General features: G+C 38.3%; 1 protein-coding gene across 4 annotated transcripts in view; it reads right to left on the minus strand.

Moving 5' to 3' along the window:
- Positions 1–634: 634 nt before the first annotated feature.
- The window catches only part of LOC141495917 (uncharacterized), a 58177-nt gene continuing 39226 nt past the window's right edge, over positions 635–19585 (minus strand). For 3 of the 4 annotated variants that reach the window (XM_074197820.1, XM_074197819.1, XM_074197818.1), the window contains exons 3-7: positions 10979–11147; positions 10221–10309; positions 9870–9996; positions 9226–9330; positions 635–6404 (exon numbers count right to left, since the gene is read on the minus strand). In XM_074197820.1, coding sequence (XP_074053921.1) covers positions 4246–6404; positions 9226–9330; positions 9870–9996; positions 10221–10309; positions 10979–11147 — 2649 coding nt within the window. In that variant the 3' untranslated portion in view covers positions 635–4245. The remainder of the gene's footprint in view (positions 6405–9225; positions 9331–9869; positions 9997–10220; positions 10310–10978; positions 11148–19585) is intronic. The other variant, XM_074197821.1, reaches the window with a different exon arrangement.

Raw genomic sequence — 19585 nt, forward strand, 5'->3', positions numbered from 1 at the left:
CTATAAATTCAAAACTATCTTTGCTTTCTTCTAAACTCCTATTTGTGGGTTATTTTAAATGTCAATGGTCTTTTTTCTGTTTTTTTAAAACATTATTAGACCACCTTTCCCTTCTACCCCTACCTATTAAAAATAAGGGGAAAATTCCTCTAAACAAACATAGCAAGCAAAATAACTATACTGTAAGCATGTCCAGAAACATGCCTCCTATATTATATATAATTTATTATCATATACATACTTTAAAATAAAATGAAATAGAAAAGATACATGATTTCATATTAAATCTTTTTTGTTCTATTCTGTACACAGAAATGCTCATTTTGGGGGCTCCTAAATTCATAATAAAATGGAATTTGGAAGTGTGTCAGCTTTAGGGGGAAAATGAGTTGTTTTGGAAATGAGATGCCCCTAGGATTTCCAGTCAGTATGAAATGTCCTAATATGCAATTGATGATGCAAGACTGGATCTCAGGGGAGAGACTCTGGTAGGACAGACACATAGATCGAAGTCATCTGCTTTGAAATAAATAAATCTAAGAAACCTGGTGAAGTCACAGAGTGAAGAAAGTTGAAAACCCAAGACAGAACCTTGAGACATACCCAGAGGTGGGGGGGGGGGGGGGAGAGGGGAGAAGGAAGGGAACAACACTGAATATAAATGATGACCCAGTAAAAGAGACTGAGGAACCATCAAATAGATAAAACTGAGAGAGAACAGTGTCTCAAAAAACCTGGATAGTATTCAGGATAGGGTAGTTAAATGCTGCAGGGGAATCAAGAATGAAGAATGAGAAGAGGCCATTAAGATTTGGCAATTAGGAGATCACTGAGAACTTTAAAGAGAATTGTTTTGATTGGAAACAATATAGGAAAAGGTTAGGCTGTGGGGGAGAAGTGGAAACAGAAAGGAAACAATTTTTTCTAGGGATTTGACTTGAAAGAGAAAAGAAATACAAGATAGCTATAAAGAATAGCAGTCCACCTTAGGGTTTTTGTTTGTTTTAAGGATTGAGGAGGCCTGAGTATATTTGTAGGCAGCAGGTAAAAAATCAGCAAGCTGAAGATTGAGGGGATGATTATAGGAATAATCTAATAGAGGAGACAGGAAGGGAAACAATGGGGATGGGATGGGAAGTGGAGAGGGGCTGGCTTTGATGAGGGTTAAGAACTTCATTATAGACTAAAGGATAAAATGGTGATAGGCATTGTAATGTAGAAAAGGAGCTCACAGGGAATGGTGTTTATTTTTTTAAAAATATAAAATATATTAAAATGGCATATATATAAAAAGTGGAAGGAAGGGCTAAGTGGGAGGCCGAGAGCATTATGGGAGGCTTGAGAAAGATTTACTGTGAAGAGTACAATAGAGAATCAAAGAACAAAAAGATTGCCTGCTGGAATGCCCAATTGAGATTAGATAAATCTGTCCAGGGCACTATCAATATAATTGTATGACTTTCTCCATTCAGTGGGATTTAAGTAAAATCAGCTGAGGCAGATGATGAGCTCAATCAAGGTTTGGAAATGGGCAAGGCAGGATCTTCGTCAGAACAAAAGGGCAAGGCATAATGAAGAGTGAAAAACTGAACTGGCTTTGAACAAGGGCCAGAGGAGTAAGGAGCAAAGTGAAGCCAGAGGCTAGCTCAGGAGAGGATGGAGAGGTAGAGGGACTAAGAAGTAACCTGCAAGATGTGGAGGAGACTTGGGCATAGACAGAGATGGAATTAAAATGGGCTACAATCGCATAGTAGAACTTCATTCTTCATTTTAGGAGGAATGGAAGAGAAAGGGTGTGATTTTCCCTTTCAGTTGCTGTGGCAGAGTAGTAGTTGGTCTAGGTCGTAGGAGTTGAGATGGAAAGACCAGGATGTTTAAAGGAAGCATTAACACAATGTTGAAATCCCCTAGGATAATCTCAGGAAAGACTGAACCACAAACTGAACTCAAAGGAGTGAGGAATGACTTGGAGGCCACTAGACAATGTCCACCAGAATCAATACTGGAGTCTGTTTGAATAGTAAACTTCAAAAGTGGGAAGAGAGGAAGAGGGTGAGGTTGGAGAGAAAGCCCCAGAGGGTAAGTCTGGAGGTAGGAACCTTTAGTGTTGAATCCCTCCCTAAGACCAGGGGTAAGAATGAATTAAGATGCAACCAATACTAGAAAGGATTTCGAGGGATCACAGTGGCATGTCTTTCCATAAAGGGGAAAAGATAATCACACTACAAAACAGCTCCCTTGGGCTATTTGGGGGTTAAGAAGATATCTGAGAGGGCTCATGGATCCCATGCATATTACCTGATGAGAAACAGCTTTTCCATGTCAAACAGACCTAATTGGAAGGAGACAAAAACCTCAAGGTGTAATATATCAGTTTTAACACTTATTTTTGGAATTTGGGTACACATTTTTATATTCTACCAAAAAAATGTGTAAAGTGTCTATGACCAGATTAGAAGCTCCACCAATGTTCTGACTGCTTACTGTGCATGATGCTGAAATTTAACTTCCATGTAACACATACAATATAAACTTTCCTAAATTTTCCTAAAGTTTCTGCCCCTACACTATTTTTTTTTATTTATCTAAGGCAATGGGGTTAAGTGACTTGCCCAAGGTCACAAAGCTAGGCAATTGTTAAGTGTCTGAGGTCACATTTGAACTCAGTTCCTCCTGACTTCAAGGTCAGTGCTCTATCCACTATGACACCTAACTGCCTCCCCCATACTAATTTTTACTTCTGTCACATGTGAAATGCATTTAAATTTCAGTTGCTATGGCTAATAACTGTTTTGTAAATAGAGGATTATGATGATAGGGCATAGGAGAAAAAGGGGTATGTCTAAGAACAAAAGAAAAGAATGGAAGACTCTTGGAAATAAATCAAACTGCTTCTGTTTACAAATTTAATTTTAATACTTGTTAATATTGAATAATAATACAGTGAAAATATATCCATTGAAAATAATCATGTAATACAACTGGCTCATAAGAATACAGGTTTTTTTAGCCCTAACTCCCTGAAATGACATGGATGGGAAGGCCTGAACTTCTCCAAGAAAACCCAGAAGTCAGTGGTAATCTCCCAAGGCAAAAAGAACAAAGACAACTTTGTAAGTTTGAAGAAAAATGCTAATGAAATTAGTAAAGAAAGGCATCAGGTGGGGCAAAAATCGAAGTGAATAAGAATACCAAGCCAAAGGGAGAGGTGGCTAGGTGGCAGTGGATAGAGCACCGGCCCTGGAGTCAGGAGTCCCCTAGTTCAAATCCGGCCTCAGACACTTACCTAGCTGTGTGGCCTTGGGCAAGCCACTTAACCCCATTTGCCTTGTAAAAACCTAAAAAAATATTTACCAAGCCAAAGGGAGAAAGAATGGTGGTATTCCCTGCCATCAATGAAACCCAGTCTTTAAATATTAAATTTTATTTTTGATGACTAGAAGAATAGGGCCAGAGTATCAATAAGAAACAGGGTTACCCCCTTATATACATCTCAATCTCACTTCCTCAAAAAAACAAACCAAAAATCCCTCATAACTCTCTTCATATAATTTCAGACCTCTCTAGACTAGAAAACAAATTATGTTTATAGGAAAATCAATCACTCTCTAGTGTTCCCTTTTCCACTGAGTTCCCTTTTCAGATTAAGGGGCAATTCTTTCCTTCTTGCCTGAACATTTCCCAACCCTAGCCCCACTCTCATTGGATTTTGTAATTCTGTGCACTAACCAGTTAAATACTGGTGAGATTTCAGATAGTCTCAAAGTGTAAAGAGTAGAAGACATTTCAAAGGGTCTCAAAGTGTGAAGAGTGCAATAGAGAATGAGATTTCAGATGGTCTCAAAAGTGTGACGAGTGCAATGGAGAATCAGAGAATAAAAGGAATGTCTTTACAAAGTCTAAATGACTGGCCCAGTGTTACACAGAAGAGTCCTAATGGGAGTTTGGAAGACAAATCTTTCTGATTCTAGTAACATATGATCTCTTAGGATTTGCTTCAGCTAAAAGCAGGCTTGAAATCTCTCCCCTAATTTTTACAAACATTGCTCTTGGGACAAGTTTCCTGATAGATGGAGGGAATTCTTGAGCCTGTTTACGAGCATGATGAAAACTCACCTTCAGAAAAGAAAATCTGTCATCAATCTCCCTCTCCACAATCATCAATGACACATTTGAGATCCCCTTAGCCAGATGTCTTTTATAATAATAGCTACAGAACTACAAAATCCATCATTACTTTACAATTTACTCTGCAATGTGGCTTTTCTGGTGTCGAGATAAGTTTGAGCTCCATCTGAACTTTTTCCCACATTTATCACATCTATAGGGTCTCTCTCGGGTATGAAATCTGTCATGCATAAGAAGTTGGGATTTCTTATGAAAGGCTTTCTCACACATGTTACATTTATAGACCCTTTCTCCAATATGAAATTTTTGATTTGAGCTAAGACTTGAGTTCTGAAAAAAAGTTTTTGTATTACCATTTTCATAGCTTTTCTCCCCAGGGTGTATTTTACAATGTAAGCTAAGAATTGAGGCACAGCTGAAGGACTGTCCACATTTATTACAGGTGTAAGGTTTTTCACGATGTCTTTGTTGGTGCTCAACAGATGTAGCGGTTTTACCATCCTGTTGATCTTCAAAGGGTTTCTCCCCACTGTGAATCAACTGATGATCCATTAGTCTGTCTTTTTGACTGAAGACTTTCCCACATTCTTGACATTTATGTTTTATACCAGTGTGATTTCTCTGATGCTGAGTGAAGTTTGATTTCCACCTGAAGGTTTTCCCACAGACACTACATTTATAAGGTTGTTCTCTAGTATGAAGTCTCTGATGTATATTAAGTGATGACTTCTGAGAAAAGGTTTTTCCACATTGACCACATTCATAGCAATTCTTCATAATGTGATTTTTCTGATGAGCTTTAAAAATATGAATCCTCTGATGTACAATAAGGTAAGGCTTACAACTGAAGGCTTTCCCACACTGACTGCACTCATAGGGCTTCTCCCCAGTGTGAATTCTCTGATGATCAATAAGGGTTCTTTTCCGAGTGAAAGCTTTCCCACATTCATTACATGTAAAAGATTTTTTTTCAGAATGGATATTATGATGTTGAATGTCAGTTTTGTGATGAAAAATTTTCTTTTGCTCATTACCTTCACTGTAGTTCTCCTCAGTATGGCTTCTTCGATGTCGAGCAAATCCTGAGCCCCACCTAAAGTCTTTCCCACAAATGTTACATTTATAAGGTTTCTTCTGGTTATGCGTTCTCTCGTGAAGAAAAAGGTATGACTTACGATTAAAAGCTTTCCCACAGTTAACACATTCATAGGGTTTCTCCCCAGTGTGAATTCTCTTGTGCTCAACAAGGCTCCTGTTTCTTGTAAAAGTTTTCCCACAGTCTTTGCATCTATAGGGTTTCTCCCCAGTATGAATTTTCTGGTGATCAAGAAGGGTTCTGTTTCTTGTAAAAGTTTTCCCACAGTCTTTGCATCTATAGGGTTTCTCCCCAGTGTGACTTCTCTGGTGATCAAAAAGGGTTCTGTTTCTTGTAAAAGTTTTCCCACATTCTTTGCACTTATAGCAGTTCTCCCCAGTATGAACTTTCCTAAGCTTATTAAATGCTGAGACATTCCTAAAAGTTCTACTATATCTATTAGTTATGTGACATTTCTTCCCAAAATGACCTCTTTGGTGAAAAATGTACTGGGACATTCCAATGAATTCTTCACCACATTCTTGGCATTCGTAGAGTTTTGTTCTACCATGAATTCTCCTATGTCGAGCAAAGTTTGAGCTCCACCTGAAGGTCTTCCCACACTCTTTACATTTATATGGTCTCTCGCGTGTATGAAGTCTTTGGTGGTGTTCGAGATGTGAGCGATGATTGAAGGATTTGTTACAATCTTTACATATATGCTTACCCTTAATTCTCTGAGCTTGACCAGGTCCTGAAGTATGACTGAACACTTGCTCAACTTCACATTTCAAGGATTTCTCTCCACTATGAATTTTCTGATGATGAAAAAGGTCTGAACTATCTCTAAAGGATTTGCTACACTTATCACATTTGAAGACTTTCCTTAGTTTGGGAATGCTTTGATGACTAACAAAGTTGGAGCTAAAATGTCTCTCAGAATTTTCACCTGTCTCCCCTGTAGTGGTTTTTATATCCTTTCCTTCCATGTACTTGAAATCTCTCTCCTCTTTCCTCATCATCTCCAGAGCTGAATTTCCCCCCTCCTTCTTCCCCTGGCTGCTGTATTCAAAAGACTCTTCAAAATGAGGCTGCTCAGGAACACTGGTCTGGAGACCTCCCAGTGATGATGCTTGAGAATCTTCTTTAGCAATCTCCCGTTTTATCATCAACTTCTTGTTCTCATCATGAGGTTCACCATCTAGCATAAAAGAAAAGTCAAGAATTGTCACTGATACACCAATAAAGGATGGACAAAGTATCAACTGATACAAAAATGTTCTGTATATATGCATGGATTCTTTTTTTGGAGGAGATGAAATCTGGACCTACGATTTTATTGACATAAAGAAACTCCCTCTCCCAAGGCAAATCACCAACTGTTTTGAATTAAATGACTTGCCTTGGGTCACAAAGCCAGTATGTGTCAGAGGCAGGGCTTAAACCCAAGTCTTCTAAATCCAAGGTTAGTTTCTCTAGTTTTTAGATAATACCAAAAAAAATAGCTTTACAATACGGGCAAAGGATAATAAAAACCATAGAAAGTTACCAGAGTTCAAATATTTTGGAAGGAAATTTATCATCAATAAGAATTACTGGGATAAGTAGATACCAGTATGGTAAAAAAATGAGATTCAATCCACATCTTACAAATTCAATTCAATCCAATAAACATTAAGGACCTACTGCATGATAGTCACAGTTACTAAATGCTGAGGATACAAAAGTAGGTAAAAGATAGCCTCTGCCCTCAAAGAGTTTACAATTCAATCATCGTATAAGACCATAAATTTCAAGTGGATATATAAGAGTTATTTATAGAATAATTTAGAAAAGAGAAATCTTATATAGATGTAACCTGGCAGCTTTCTTTTCAAAGGCTATAAGCTCCTGCCTCCCCAGTGGCTACAATTACTGAAGACTCAAAAAAAAAAAAAAGTCCCTGGCACTGGCAAACAGTTCAACATCAGAAATTGAAATGGTTTTCTTAGTGGAAAGAATATTTAAAAAGATATATTTACCACCTAATTGGCTACTGTACCATAAGGACCCCCCCCCCCCATTAGAATTAGCCCTATGAAGCATGGAATGAATTACAGGAATTGATACCCAGTGAAAGGAATAGAATCAAGAGAATGCTGTATACATTAATAACAACATTGTGAGCTGATCAACTTTAATGGATCCTCTCAGCAGTTCAGAGAGCTAGGACAACCCTGGGAGCCCAGCTATGTACAATGCTATCCCCACCCAGAGGAAAACAAAACAGAAACAAAAAAAAAAAAAACAACCCTACAGAATCTGAATGAACACTACATTCACTTTTTTTTTAGGTTTTTGCAAGGCAAATGGGGTTAAGTGGCTTGCCCAAGGCCACACAGCTAGGTAATTATTAAGTGTCTGAAGCTAGAATTGAACTCAGGTCCTTCTGACTCCAGGGTTGATGCTCTATCCACTGTGCCACCTAGCTACCCCACTACATTCACTTTTTTAAAATTTCTCTTATGTTTTTCTTTTCTATCTCATTGTTCTTTCTTTTCCCTTAATCCTAATTCTTCCTACAGAAAATGACTAATCTATAGACATGTTAAACACAAATGTATACATACAATATTTACCAGACTGTCTGCTGTTGAGGGAAGGGGGGAAGAAAGGGAGGGTGGAAGGAAATTATATAACTTAAAAATATGCATATGTATGTGGATATATATTGAAAAACTTTCTATAACATGTAATTGGAAAAACAAAATATCAATTAAAAAAGGACTGAGTTCTATGAGAGCAAGCAGGAATTGTCTTACGTTTTTGTTTATATACCCAGTTTTGCAAATGCTTTTCTTTTAAATTAGGTCAGGACCAAATACTTTTTCATTCTCTTGTTCAGTGGGAAAGGGTCAAGTAATATTAAAAATGGGTAAAAAGAGTTTGGAAAGAACAAGTCATACTCTGTGGTAAAGAGGAAGCACAGAAGACAAAGTGGGAGAAATATATACAGAAAATATGGAACAGGGATAACCAAGAGTTGATAAATAATAACATAAGGTATAATACAAGAATAATGAAAATGAACATTTCTTGATCACTTCAGAATATACAAAAAGTCTTTTATACAACATCTCCAGGTATTGCAATTGAACTGAGAAACTAAACATGAGCAAAGTTATTTATTGCCAGAGGCATCAGTTTGCAAACAAATCAGGGCTTTAACTCCTCAGTAAGCAAGAACACAAGGTGGGACTTAAAAGACTTCTTATAATATAGAGAATTTTTAAAAATAGTACAAAGTGAAGGTAGGACAAAGGATCTAGCCATCTAATGTCTACTGGTGGAAAGGATGAGCTTCTTCCTTGTTGCTAGGGAACACTGATTGGTTGTATCCACCTAATCCTGCCAGGATGGCTAGTGGTAGAGAGATAACAGATTTCCTGGTATCCACCTGTAGCCTGTTAAGAATAGCTAGTGGTGAAGAGATAAGAGGTTTCTTTGATATTAAGATAGCACAGGGATTTTTAGGAACATTGAACTTTTGCCCTTAACTCAGAGACAAAGAAAAATAACTTAGGTAGTTATACAAAAGGTCAAGAGATAACAAAATGAAATTAATTACAAAAAAGAATCAATTCCCCACTCTGAGAATGGAAGACCTACCTGCTTTCCAGCTTTCCCAGCAATCTTTGTCAAAGAGCTCATGAGATCTTTTCCCAAAAGAACTCCAAAGCTGGAATCTTTGTTTTTATGAAACAGTAGATTATTCTGATTATCTACTCCCTTGTGTTTTGTCAAATCACTTACAGTCATGTTAGACTCTTCACAACCCCACAACAACCCAGTAAGGTAGATAGTATAATTATCATTTGAGAGATCAAGAAACTAAATTTCAAAGGGGAACGAACAAGTTAGCCAGGTGTAGGGAGCTGGGTGAGAGCCAGATCTCAACAGCAAGTCCAGTGCTCTTTCCCCTATTGCTTCAGAGGCAAGACAGCAGGACCAATAAAAGAAATCAAGGGGGTTTTCCTTCTCACCTGCAGAAGTATCTCTTGGATGTTTGTGGACCAGGGCTTCCTGAAGGTTCCAAGATGCTTGCTCCAGATTGGAAATCAAAGCAGGTTTGGGAAATGGAATTGCTGCTGAAAGGAAAGGGAATGAAGGAGGATCAAGAAAGGAATTGCATCCCTCTGTCCCAGAGCTCCACTTCAACCCTCATTACCCAGCAAGCCTAAGAAGGCTTCTCAAGGAAAAGAAAGGGACCATGAAAATAGGCTGAACTATGCTACTATAAAGCAGAAGAACAAAAAAAGAACTAGCCAAGTTATACTTTTTCTTCAGATGGAGGAAGAAAATTGAAAATTCTCAGAGTGGGAAAATTTGCACTGGGAACACACAGATAAGTCTAAGAGATTATTAACCCCACAAAAACACCTTCTTTTACAAAAAGACCAAAAAGAATTGGAAAGTCAGGAGCAGGGACACTAAGAATGATATACACTGTAAGCTATAAAGAATTAACCTCTGTGAGAAATGTCTCCAGATTTCTATCTCACTACAAAGGGACCATGGAACAAGCCATGCTTGGCAACCCTGATGGGGGGGGGGGGGTCAGACCATGTGACCTTTGAACAATCTCTGGCAGCTTTAAGCAGAGAATGGTCAAGGGAAAGAGTCTTACCTAGAGAGGTCAAATTCCTGTAATTCTCTAGCATCACGTTCCTGTAGAGGGCCTGCTGATCAGGGGAGAGTTGTGCCCATTCTGTCTTACTGAAGTGGATGGCCACATCCTCAAATGTCACAGAGTCCTGAAACAAATCAATATTGTTGTCCCGTCATCCTCCCATCCACCAAAGGGCATGAGGAACAATATCAGTTTCAAAAGTAGGGAAGAGACACAGAAGAAAAGGTTTGGGATCCCACAAAAGATAACCAGTGCTGAAATGTCAAAAGGCTACTTGTTGTGGACACAGAAGTCTCAGGACAAGGGAAGGAGCTCCAGTGACAATCTCAGAACAAAGCTACAACTGACCTTTAACCTGGTTTCCAGAGATGTGGCCATCACCTGCTCTTCTGTGGTCCCTTCTTCAGGAACCACAGGTATTTGGGGAGCTGGAGGAACTAAAGAGGAAAAAAAGAAGCATGAGGGAGACCCCTTGCTCAGACAATTCCATCCCTCCACTAAAAACCCCAGATCAAAAGACATAAAGAAAAGCAAGAATAGCCTTTATTAAAGGTCTTAATTCTTTCTAAAATCAGAATCAGCTCTCAAGTCTACCCTATGTACATGGGAATGGTCCCTAAATTATGGGGGTGGGACAGTGTTTGGGGGTGGTATGAATCCAAGAAGCAAAAAAAAAAAAATGACCAATACAGCTAGTAACTAGCAAAACTGAGATTGAGACTCAAATCCAAATTCAAGTCCTTTGAACCAAACTAGTGCACAGGACTTACAGCTGGAAGAAGATTTTGAGAAAAAATACTTTTTTTTTTAACTGAGGCCCACAAAATTTAAGAGATTTTCCCCAAATTCACACAGAAACAGGATCCAAGCCCAGACCTTCTAGTGTGCTTCTGGCTCTCCAATATAGTTGAAATAACATACTCAAGAAGCTGAAAAGAAGATGATGAAAAGGCACAGCTATGTTTACATTAGACTCTTCTCTAGTTCAAGACTGTACTCAGGGAAACATTCTGGAAAGAAGTGCAGAAGGTCTGGGACAATGAAAGGCAAGGGGAAAAGAAGGAGCAACAGGTCAGTGGAGGTAGGATGCCAAGGGACATGAGTACCATCTGGGGGGTCCTGGAGGCAGAACATCCCAGTCTCATAAGCAGAATCCAAATGGGTCCTGGATGAGAAGTAACCCCTGAGGGATGGAATAGGAAGGGATTTCTGGGCTGCTCCCAGGGATGTGGTCCCCATCCACAGCACATCTTGAACCTGAACTCCAGCTGGGACCTAGAGACAAAGAGGAACAATTAGGGCTGTGCATTAATCATCATGGGAAGAAGAACCTGAATCTAAGAGAATACATCACCATCCCAGAGGGATACAGGAGAGAAAGGACAGGACTCAGAAATCCAGGAGGGGACATTCCAGATAGCACAGAAAGGAGAGGCATCAACCATGCTTAGGGAGTAATTAGGAGTAATCACATCGGCTTCCACTTCTAAGGCACTTGAAGAGTGGCCACGTGCTTTTTCCACAACCCCCTGGTGAGACTGGAGGCCTAGCCCTACCCTGCAGAGAGAACCAAGACAGCAGGGGACAAAGGACTGCCAGCTCCCCCTCCTCAAGACTGCCAAGCAGAGCTAGAAAAATGGACCAAAAAGCAACCCAAGAAAAAGTCACTACGAGTCCAGATCAGCATAGGGAGACAGAGAAGTCTGGGAATTGGGTCTGGCAGGGAGTATCCTGCACTGGAGCGAGAAGAGGTCCCAGACCCACAGCAGGCTGCCTGGTACCTCTGCCCCTGACCACCCAGGACTGGGTCACACACATCCAGGGCACCCAGAGGTGGCCTTCCAGGCTAAGGAATAGTCACAGCCCCTAAGTCCAGAAACAATTAGTAGCCGTGTGGCTTGACCATTAGGGCAGAATGAGGTTTCAGTTCAGGCTTCAAGTTCAGTCTGAAGTCTACAGAGACAAAACCAGGAATCCCACCCTAAAGTCACTGCCCAACTGGCTAAAAATGACCAAGTCCTGCAATGATCTACTGTCTCTTGAACCCAAACCCAGGTCAGGAACTTGCAGAGCTCATACCAGCAAGGAATGATCTGACTTTTGTCTCTAGATCAGACTACTCTGAAAGCACAGAAAGCTTGGGGGTCCTGGGGTCCTAAGAACACACTGCTTTGAGATTCTAGAAACCACAATACTCATAATCCCCCAAAACTAGCAACAGGACTAGTCTAGACTTTCCCTCCAGAAGTGGGAAAAACCCTGTCCTAACATAAAAAAGCTATTATGATGACTTACAAGAAGTAAATGACTCCCAAACAACTATAAGCAAAACCCTCAAAGAAAAACTAAAACTAAAACAAAAACAAACAACCCCCCCAAAAAAAATAGCATAGGCACAAGTTCAATTAGTATCCCTAGAAGAGATGCAGAATTGAAGAGGTTAAAAAAATGTTTTTATAAATGAAATGACAGCACAAGAGGAAAAAAATTAAGAACTATGGAATAAAGAATTAGAAAGGCTTGGCACAAGAGGTACAAAATCTTTCAAAAGCAACAAACTACTACCTAAAAATTAGAAGGCACCAAAATGAAGCCAATGATTCTGTGAGACAACAAGAAAAATTAAAGTCAAAAGACGCCCTAAAAAAGGAAGAAAATGTAGGTATCTCACAGTAAAAACAATTGACCTGGAAAACAAATTAAGGGAAAAGAAATTTAAGAATAATTAGATTATTTGAAAGCCATGCCAAAAAAAAGAAAAAAAGCCTTAGACACCATATTTCATTGAAAAACTGCCCAGATCCTCCTAGAATCAGAGGGCAAATTCAAAATAAAAAGAATCTGCTGGTCACCTCATGAAAATTTCAAAATGAAACTTCCCAAGAACATTATAGTCAATATTCAGGTTATAGAAAAAATACTGAAAGCAGACAGAAGTTGAATATTGAAGAACTACAGATAAGATCACATACAACTTAGTAGCCACCACTATGAAGAAATATAATTTTCTAGACAGTAAAGGATATAAGCTTACAGCCAAGAATACCTTACCCAGAAAAACTGAATATAATCATAGAGTTAAAAAAAAAGGATCTTCAATAATAAAACCAACAGAAATCATATAATTATCTCAATAGATGCTGAAAAAGCCTTTAACAAAATACGACATCCATTCCAATTAAAAACACTACAGAGTATAGGAATAAATGATCTTTTCCTTAAAATAATAAGCAGTATCTATGTAAAACCATCAACAAATATTATATGTAATAGGGATAAACTAGGAATATCTCCAATAAGATCAGGGGTGAAACAAGGATGCCCATTATTACCATTTCTATTCAATATAGTATCAGAAATGTTAGCTTTAATAATAAGAGAAGAAAAAGAAATTGAAAGAATCAGAATTAGCAATATGGAAGGAAAGCTTTCATTCTTTGCAAATGATAATGCTGCTCTACTTAGAGGACCAGAGAAAATCATCTAAAAAACTACTTAAAACAACAATTAACAAATTCAGCAGAGCAGCGGTAATGGATGAGTGGATTAGGATAGATTCAAAATAAACAGTAGTAAATGACTACAGTAATCTACTGTTTGACAAACCCAAAGATACTAGTTTCTGGGATAAGAACTCACTATCTGACAAAAATTGTTGGGAAAACTGGAAAATAGTTTGGTAAAAACTAGGCACAGACCCACATCTCAGACCTTATATCAAGATAAGGTCAAAATAGGTACAGATTTAGACATAAAGGGTGATAACCATAGATCAATTAACAGATCAAGAAATACTCTGTCAGATCTATGGAAAGGGGAGAAATTTATGCCCAAGCAAGAAATAGAATACATTATAAACTGCGAAGTGGATGATTTTGACTATATTCAATTAAATATGTTTTGCACCAATAAAACTAATGCTGCCAAGATTAGAAGGAAAACAGAAAGCTGGAAAACAATTTTTATAGCTAGGGATTCTGATAAAGGTCTCATTTCTAAAATATATAGAGAACTGAATCGAAATTATAAGGTTACAGGTCATTCCTTAAATGATAAATGGTCAAAGGATAGAAACAGGCAGTTTTCAAATGAAGAAATTAAAGCTATATATAATCATATGAAAAAAATGCTCCATATCATTACTGATTAGAGAAACACAAATTAAAATAAGTATGAGGTTCCATCTCACACCTATCAGATTGACTAAGATGATTAAAAGAAAAAAGCTATCAATGTTGGGAGAGGCTGTGGGAGGATTGGGGACACTAATACATTGTTAGTGAAGTTGTGAACAGATCCAACCATTCTGGAGAACAATATAGAACTATGCCCAAAAGGCAATAAAACTGATCATTCCCTTTGACCCAGTAATACTTATACTAGGCCTATATCCAGAAGAAATCATAAAAAATGGGAAAAGTCTCACATGTTCCAAAATATTTATAGCAGCTCTTTTTGTAGTGGCAAAGAATTGGAAATTAAGGGGATGCCCATCAATTGGGGAATGGCTGAACAAGTTATGGTACATGAATGTTATGAAATACTATTGTTCTATAAGAAACCATGAATGGAGCAGAACCAAGAGAACATTGTGCACATTAACAAAACATTGTGAGCTGGTCAACCTTGATTAGAAGCAGCTCCTTTCAGCAGTTCAGAGAACTAGGACAACTGTATTAGACCAGCTATGGACAATGTTATCCCCATCCAGAGGAAGAAAAATAAACAAAACAAAAAGCCCTACAGAATCTGAATAAACATTATTTTCACTTTTTTTGTTTTTGTTTTTGTTTTTTTGCAAGGCAATGGGGTTAAATGCTAAGGTAACAAAGCTAGGTAATTATTAAGTGTCTGAGGTCGCATTTGAACTCAGGTCCTCCTGATTCAGGGCTGGTACTCTATCCACTGTGCCACCTAACTGCTCCTACATTCACTTTTTAAAAATTTCTCTTATCTTTTTCTTTCCTATCTCATGGTTTTCTTTCTTTTCCCTTGATCCTAATTCCTCGTACAGAAATCTGTAAACATGTTAAATACAAATGTATATGTACAATGTTCACCTGATTGTTGACTGCTGAGGCTGAGGGAAGGCAAGTAAGAAGAGAGGGTGGAAGGAAATTATGTAACATAAAAATACATATATGAATGTGGATGAGTATTGAAAAACTTTCTATAAAGATTGGGGGAAAATTGTAAAACTCAAATAAAATCTTTAATAAAAAAAAGAAAAAGAAAAACTTTCTATAACATATAATTGGAAAAATAAAACATCAATATGAAAAAACCACCACCCTGAGGAGGTTAGCTACAGAACTTAGTAAATATATGTTGAATTTTTTAAAAAAATAGATCTTTAATGGATAAGAGAACTTTGAAGAATACCTAATGAAAAGAGCAGAACTATTCAAACACTGAAGTTCAAAAGAGCTAAAAGAAATATAAAAAGGAAAACAGGAATGGATAATGGACAAAACAATGATAAATTCCTTAAATTCTAATATGGGGAGATAATACATGTGTCTCCTCTGAATGCTAACATCATCAAGGGTTACTGAGTGGAACTGGAGAGAAGACTGAGACTTGGCTCTAATAAGACTTGGTGGTTTTAAAAGGACAGAAAGAGAGAATAGTAATAAATATCTTAGGGAAGGAAGGAAGGTTAGCAAAAATTATTTCCAATAATCAAGAGTAATAATTGCTAGGCAAATGTTAACTATGACTATTATTGGGAAAAATTCAAAAATGCCTCCAAAATTTGGAGGCTGATTATAAAAATGATGCTACTTCTTGGGGTTTTTTGGCAATACAACAGGGTCAAGTGACTTGTCCAAGTGAGGCTGGATTTGAATTCAGATCCTCCTGACTCCAGGGTCAGTAGCCTATCCACTGTGCCACCCAGCTGCCCCAATGATGCTACTTCTGATAGAAATAAGGGTGACATGGAAGATGAGAGGGCAATATATCAAAAGAGGAAGATGATGATGATAGCTGTCTGTTCTTAAAGATGACCATGACATCAGGGAAGTGATGCCATGATAAACAGTGAACTGGATTTGAGTGAGGGGAGCTGTGCTTAAGTCACAGCCTCACTTTCTCCTCCAGAGTCATCTGGGTCCAGTGGTTAGATAAGAATCAGGACAATTGAAGATGACAGTGGATGTGAGGCAATCAAGGTTAAGTGACCTGTCCAAGGTCACACAGATATTATCAAGTGTCTGACTCTAGATTTGAACTCTTGTCCTCCTGACTCCAAGGCCAGTGTTCTACACACTGTGCCACCTAGCTGCCCTGCTAACAATTAAAAAGTTTATAAATATGATGTCCTCACTGAACATGTTCTTATTCTACTCACTTATATTCATGGAGTTGGGATTGGAAATAAAGGCTTACTAACTAAACTGAAACTGTTTTCTTCAAAGTCACTAATGAGCTAGCTCTGCCAAATCTGAAGATCTTTTTTTAGTTCTCATCCATATTAACCTGATTCCTGCATTTGACTTTTCTGACTACCTTATCTGCCTAGATAATCTTTTATCTCTGGGATTCTGTGGCACCATTCTCTCCAGGTTCTTCTTTTTACTACTTTTCCACCTCCTTAACTGGCTTGTCATCTACAGCTCACACCCACAGTAAGGATGTGCTTCTATCCTGAGCTCTCTTCCCTTCTGTTTCTATACTGTTTCTCTTGATGACCTCATCACTTTCAACAGATTTAATTATCAATCTCTTTAGACTATCATCTCTTCAGTTCACAAAATTTTACATCTAGGCCAAGCCCCAGCTCTGGAACTTCAGTCCCATATTACCAAAAACTTGGAATATTTCAAGTTGGATGTTCTAGAGACATCTTAAACTCAACATGAATAAAGTAGAACTTACTATCTTTTCCCAAAACCTTCCCTCTTCAAAACTTCCCTATTTTCAAAGGCCCAGTGGTCTCCTAGGTTTATAAATTTGTTATCATTCTCAACTACTCAGTCTTTCTCACCCCACATAGCTAAATGACAACTGTCTTGTCATTTCAGACTTTGCAACATCTCCTGCATCTAATCTCTTCTCTCTACAATGCTTGGTGAGAAGGCCTCGCTGTCCATCATTTACAAGCTTCATAACCAACGTACTACCCTTGATTCCTCATTCTCCTTTAGTCAATATATCAATTAATTGGCTCAGGTTGACATTTCTACCTCTTCAAAGTCTTTCATATCTAACATTTCTTTGTATTAAAATAGCTATCACCTTAATTCAGACCTCAACCCTTCTTACTTATACTATTTAGCAGTTACCTCACTGATCTGTCACAAGACTTCCTGCATTTCATGCAAGTGTCAAAGCAGGTTTTCATAAGTGCAGATATGACTATGTCTCTTCTACTCAATTCCAGTGGCTCCCTACTTCCTCTAAGATCAAATATAAATCTCTAAGTTGAATTTGTTAAAGTCCTTTTCAATCTGGTCCCAACCTATCTTTTCAGGCTCCTTGAATATGACTCCTTCTCCTATGCTCTGTGATCCAGCCAAAGTGGCCCTTTCTCTGTTCTTTCACAGATGACACTCCACCCCCCCCATCCTCCATCTCTAGTCCCCAGGCATCCCAGAACCAGGAAATTCATGTCTAAAACACAGAATGACAGTGCCTGGGAAGCCAAATACCTAGAGGGATCTATGAAATCAACTGTCAACAATCTGTCTGACTTACAAGTCAGGCTGAACCTGTGAGACTAACAGTAAGAGATAAAGCGAACTAAGGCCAAAACCTAATTTGAGTCATGAAGAGAAAAATGAAAACCTAGTGATTTCTACAGAATATGGAACTTAGCCTGAGCAACCAACCCCTTGGACCAAACAAGAGATTTCCAAGCATTTTAATGAAAAAGCTAAAGTAGTATCTTTAAAATGCAAATCCTTATAGATATAAATTCAAGTTTGTCTATTGGAATGTTATATCCTAAACTTTCCTCTCTTTTAATCATGGTGGCTTCCAAGTGTTGGGTGATAAGAGTTCACTATTTGAGAAAAACTTCTAGAAAAAATGTAAAACAGGATGGCAGAAACTAGGCAAAGACCCATATCTCACACCCTATACTAAGATAGGGTCAAAATGAGTAGAGGATTTAGACTTAAAGGATGATATCATAAGTCAATTAGGAGAACTAGTAATATCTTGTCTATCAGATCTGTGAAAAGGGGAGGAGTTTATGACCCAACAAGAGATAGAGAACTTTAGAAAATGCAAAACAGATAACTTTGAGTAGGGGAAAGGAAGAGCAATAGGAGGTTGGAGGAGAGATAAAAAGGTTTAGAAGAGTTGCTGTGGAGAGTGGGATAGTGAGTTTATTGGAGAGATACAGCAGAATTAAAGTGCAGCAGTGAGGATCCAGTTGGGGATATTTAACATACATGTGTAGTGGACACAGTCAGAATGGTTGTGTGATTTTCTCTACAGGACATATGTTGATACAAAGGAATCTAAGACTGAGGATTGGCTAGGCATAATCACCAATATAAAGGGGTAAGGAATTCAAGAGTGGAACAGTGTGATGTTTTTGTCCTTCATTTTTTTTTTAAGGATTTTGCAAGGCAAATGGGGTTAAGTGGCTTGCCCAAGGCCACACGGCTAGGTAATTATTAAGTATCTGAGACCTGATTTGAACCCAGGTACTCCTGACTCCAGGGCCAGTGCTTTATCCACTGTGCCACCTAGCCGCCCCTTTGTCCTTCATTTTTGAAGAAGACCATGACATCAGGAATGTGATGCCATGACAAGCACATGATTTGAATTTGAGTAAGGGGGTACTATCCTAAGTCACCAGTCTCACTTTCTCCTCCAGAGCCACCTAGATCCAGGGGCCAGATATGAAGCAGGACAATTAGAGATGATCTTGGATGCAAGGCAATCAGGGTTAAGTGACTTGACCAAATTCACACAACTAATTAGTGTCTGAAACTGGATTCAAACTCCAGTCTTATTCCAAGGCCAGTTCTCTATGCAATGCACCCCTAGCTATCACAGGGACAATATAGAATTGAGTTAGTTCACCAAAAAGTCAAAATGGGGAAGAGATAGACTGGCTAGGGCAGGTGAGATGGCCTGAGAGAGAATTGAGTCAAGGGTCTAGAGATTATGCTGAGGATAAAGAATAGGGTTATGTAATGGAAGGTAGGAGGAGGGAAAGAGAAGCAGAATAGTAAGGCACAGGCCATGAAAATGCCCAAACCAAAAGAAAGATCAACAAAGTAAAAACTATGTTTTTGGGTTTTGACAACCTGATGGTAAACTGTCCCACCCGGGATACTTATCAGTTATGTGGGTCAATGCCATGTAGCTCTAGAGCTCTGGCAGAGGCTCCCAAATTTTCGTGTTTTAGTATACCCTTACCCACTCTTAGTGTTTCAGTAATTTTTTCAGTGTCTCTAGGTCAAAATTCTGTCTATTAAGTAGTTTGGTCAGAGATTTAAAATAAGTCTACTACCTGAAATCACCCTTATTGAGAGAAGCCACCATGGTGTTGCTAGTAGACAGAAGTTCTAAAGCTGTTTTTTCAATGTTCATTAAGTATATTTCAAAAGTAATTGCTTTCCTACTGTAATCTTATTTATTTTATGTATTTAAAAACATTATGAGAAGGGGTTCATATGCTTCACTAGACTGTCAACTCTGCTCTAAGATATTAAGAAAGTAGGAGTTTAAAGAAATGGATTTATAAAAAAAGA

Source organism: Macrotis lagotis, chromosome 8 (genome assembly GCF_037893015.1).
Source record: "Macrotis lagotis isolate mMagLag1 chromosome 8, bilby.v1.9.chrom.fasta, whole genome shotgun sequence".
Lineage (NCBI taxonomy): Eukaryota > Metazoa > Chordata > Mammalia > Peramelemorphia > Peramelidae > Macrotis > Macrotis lagotis.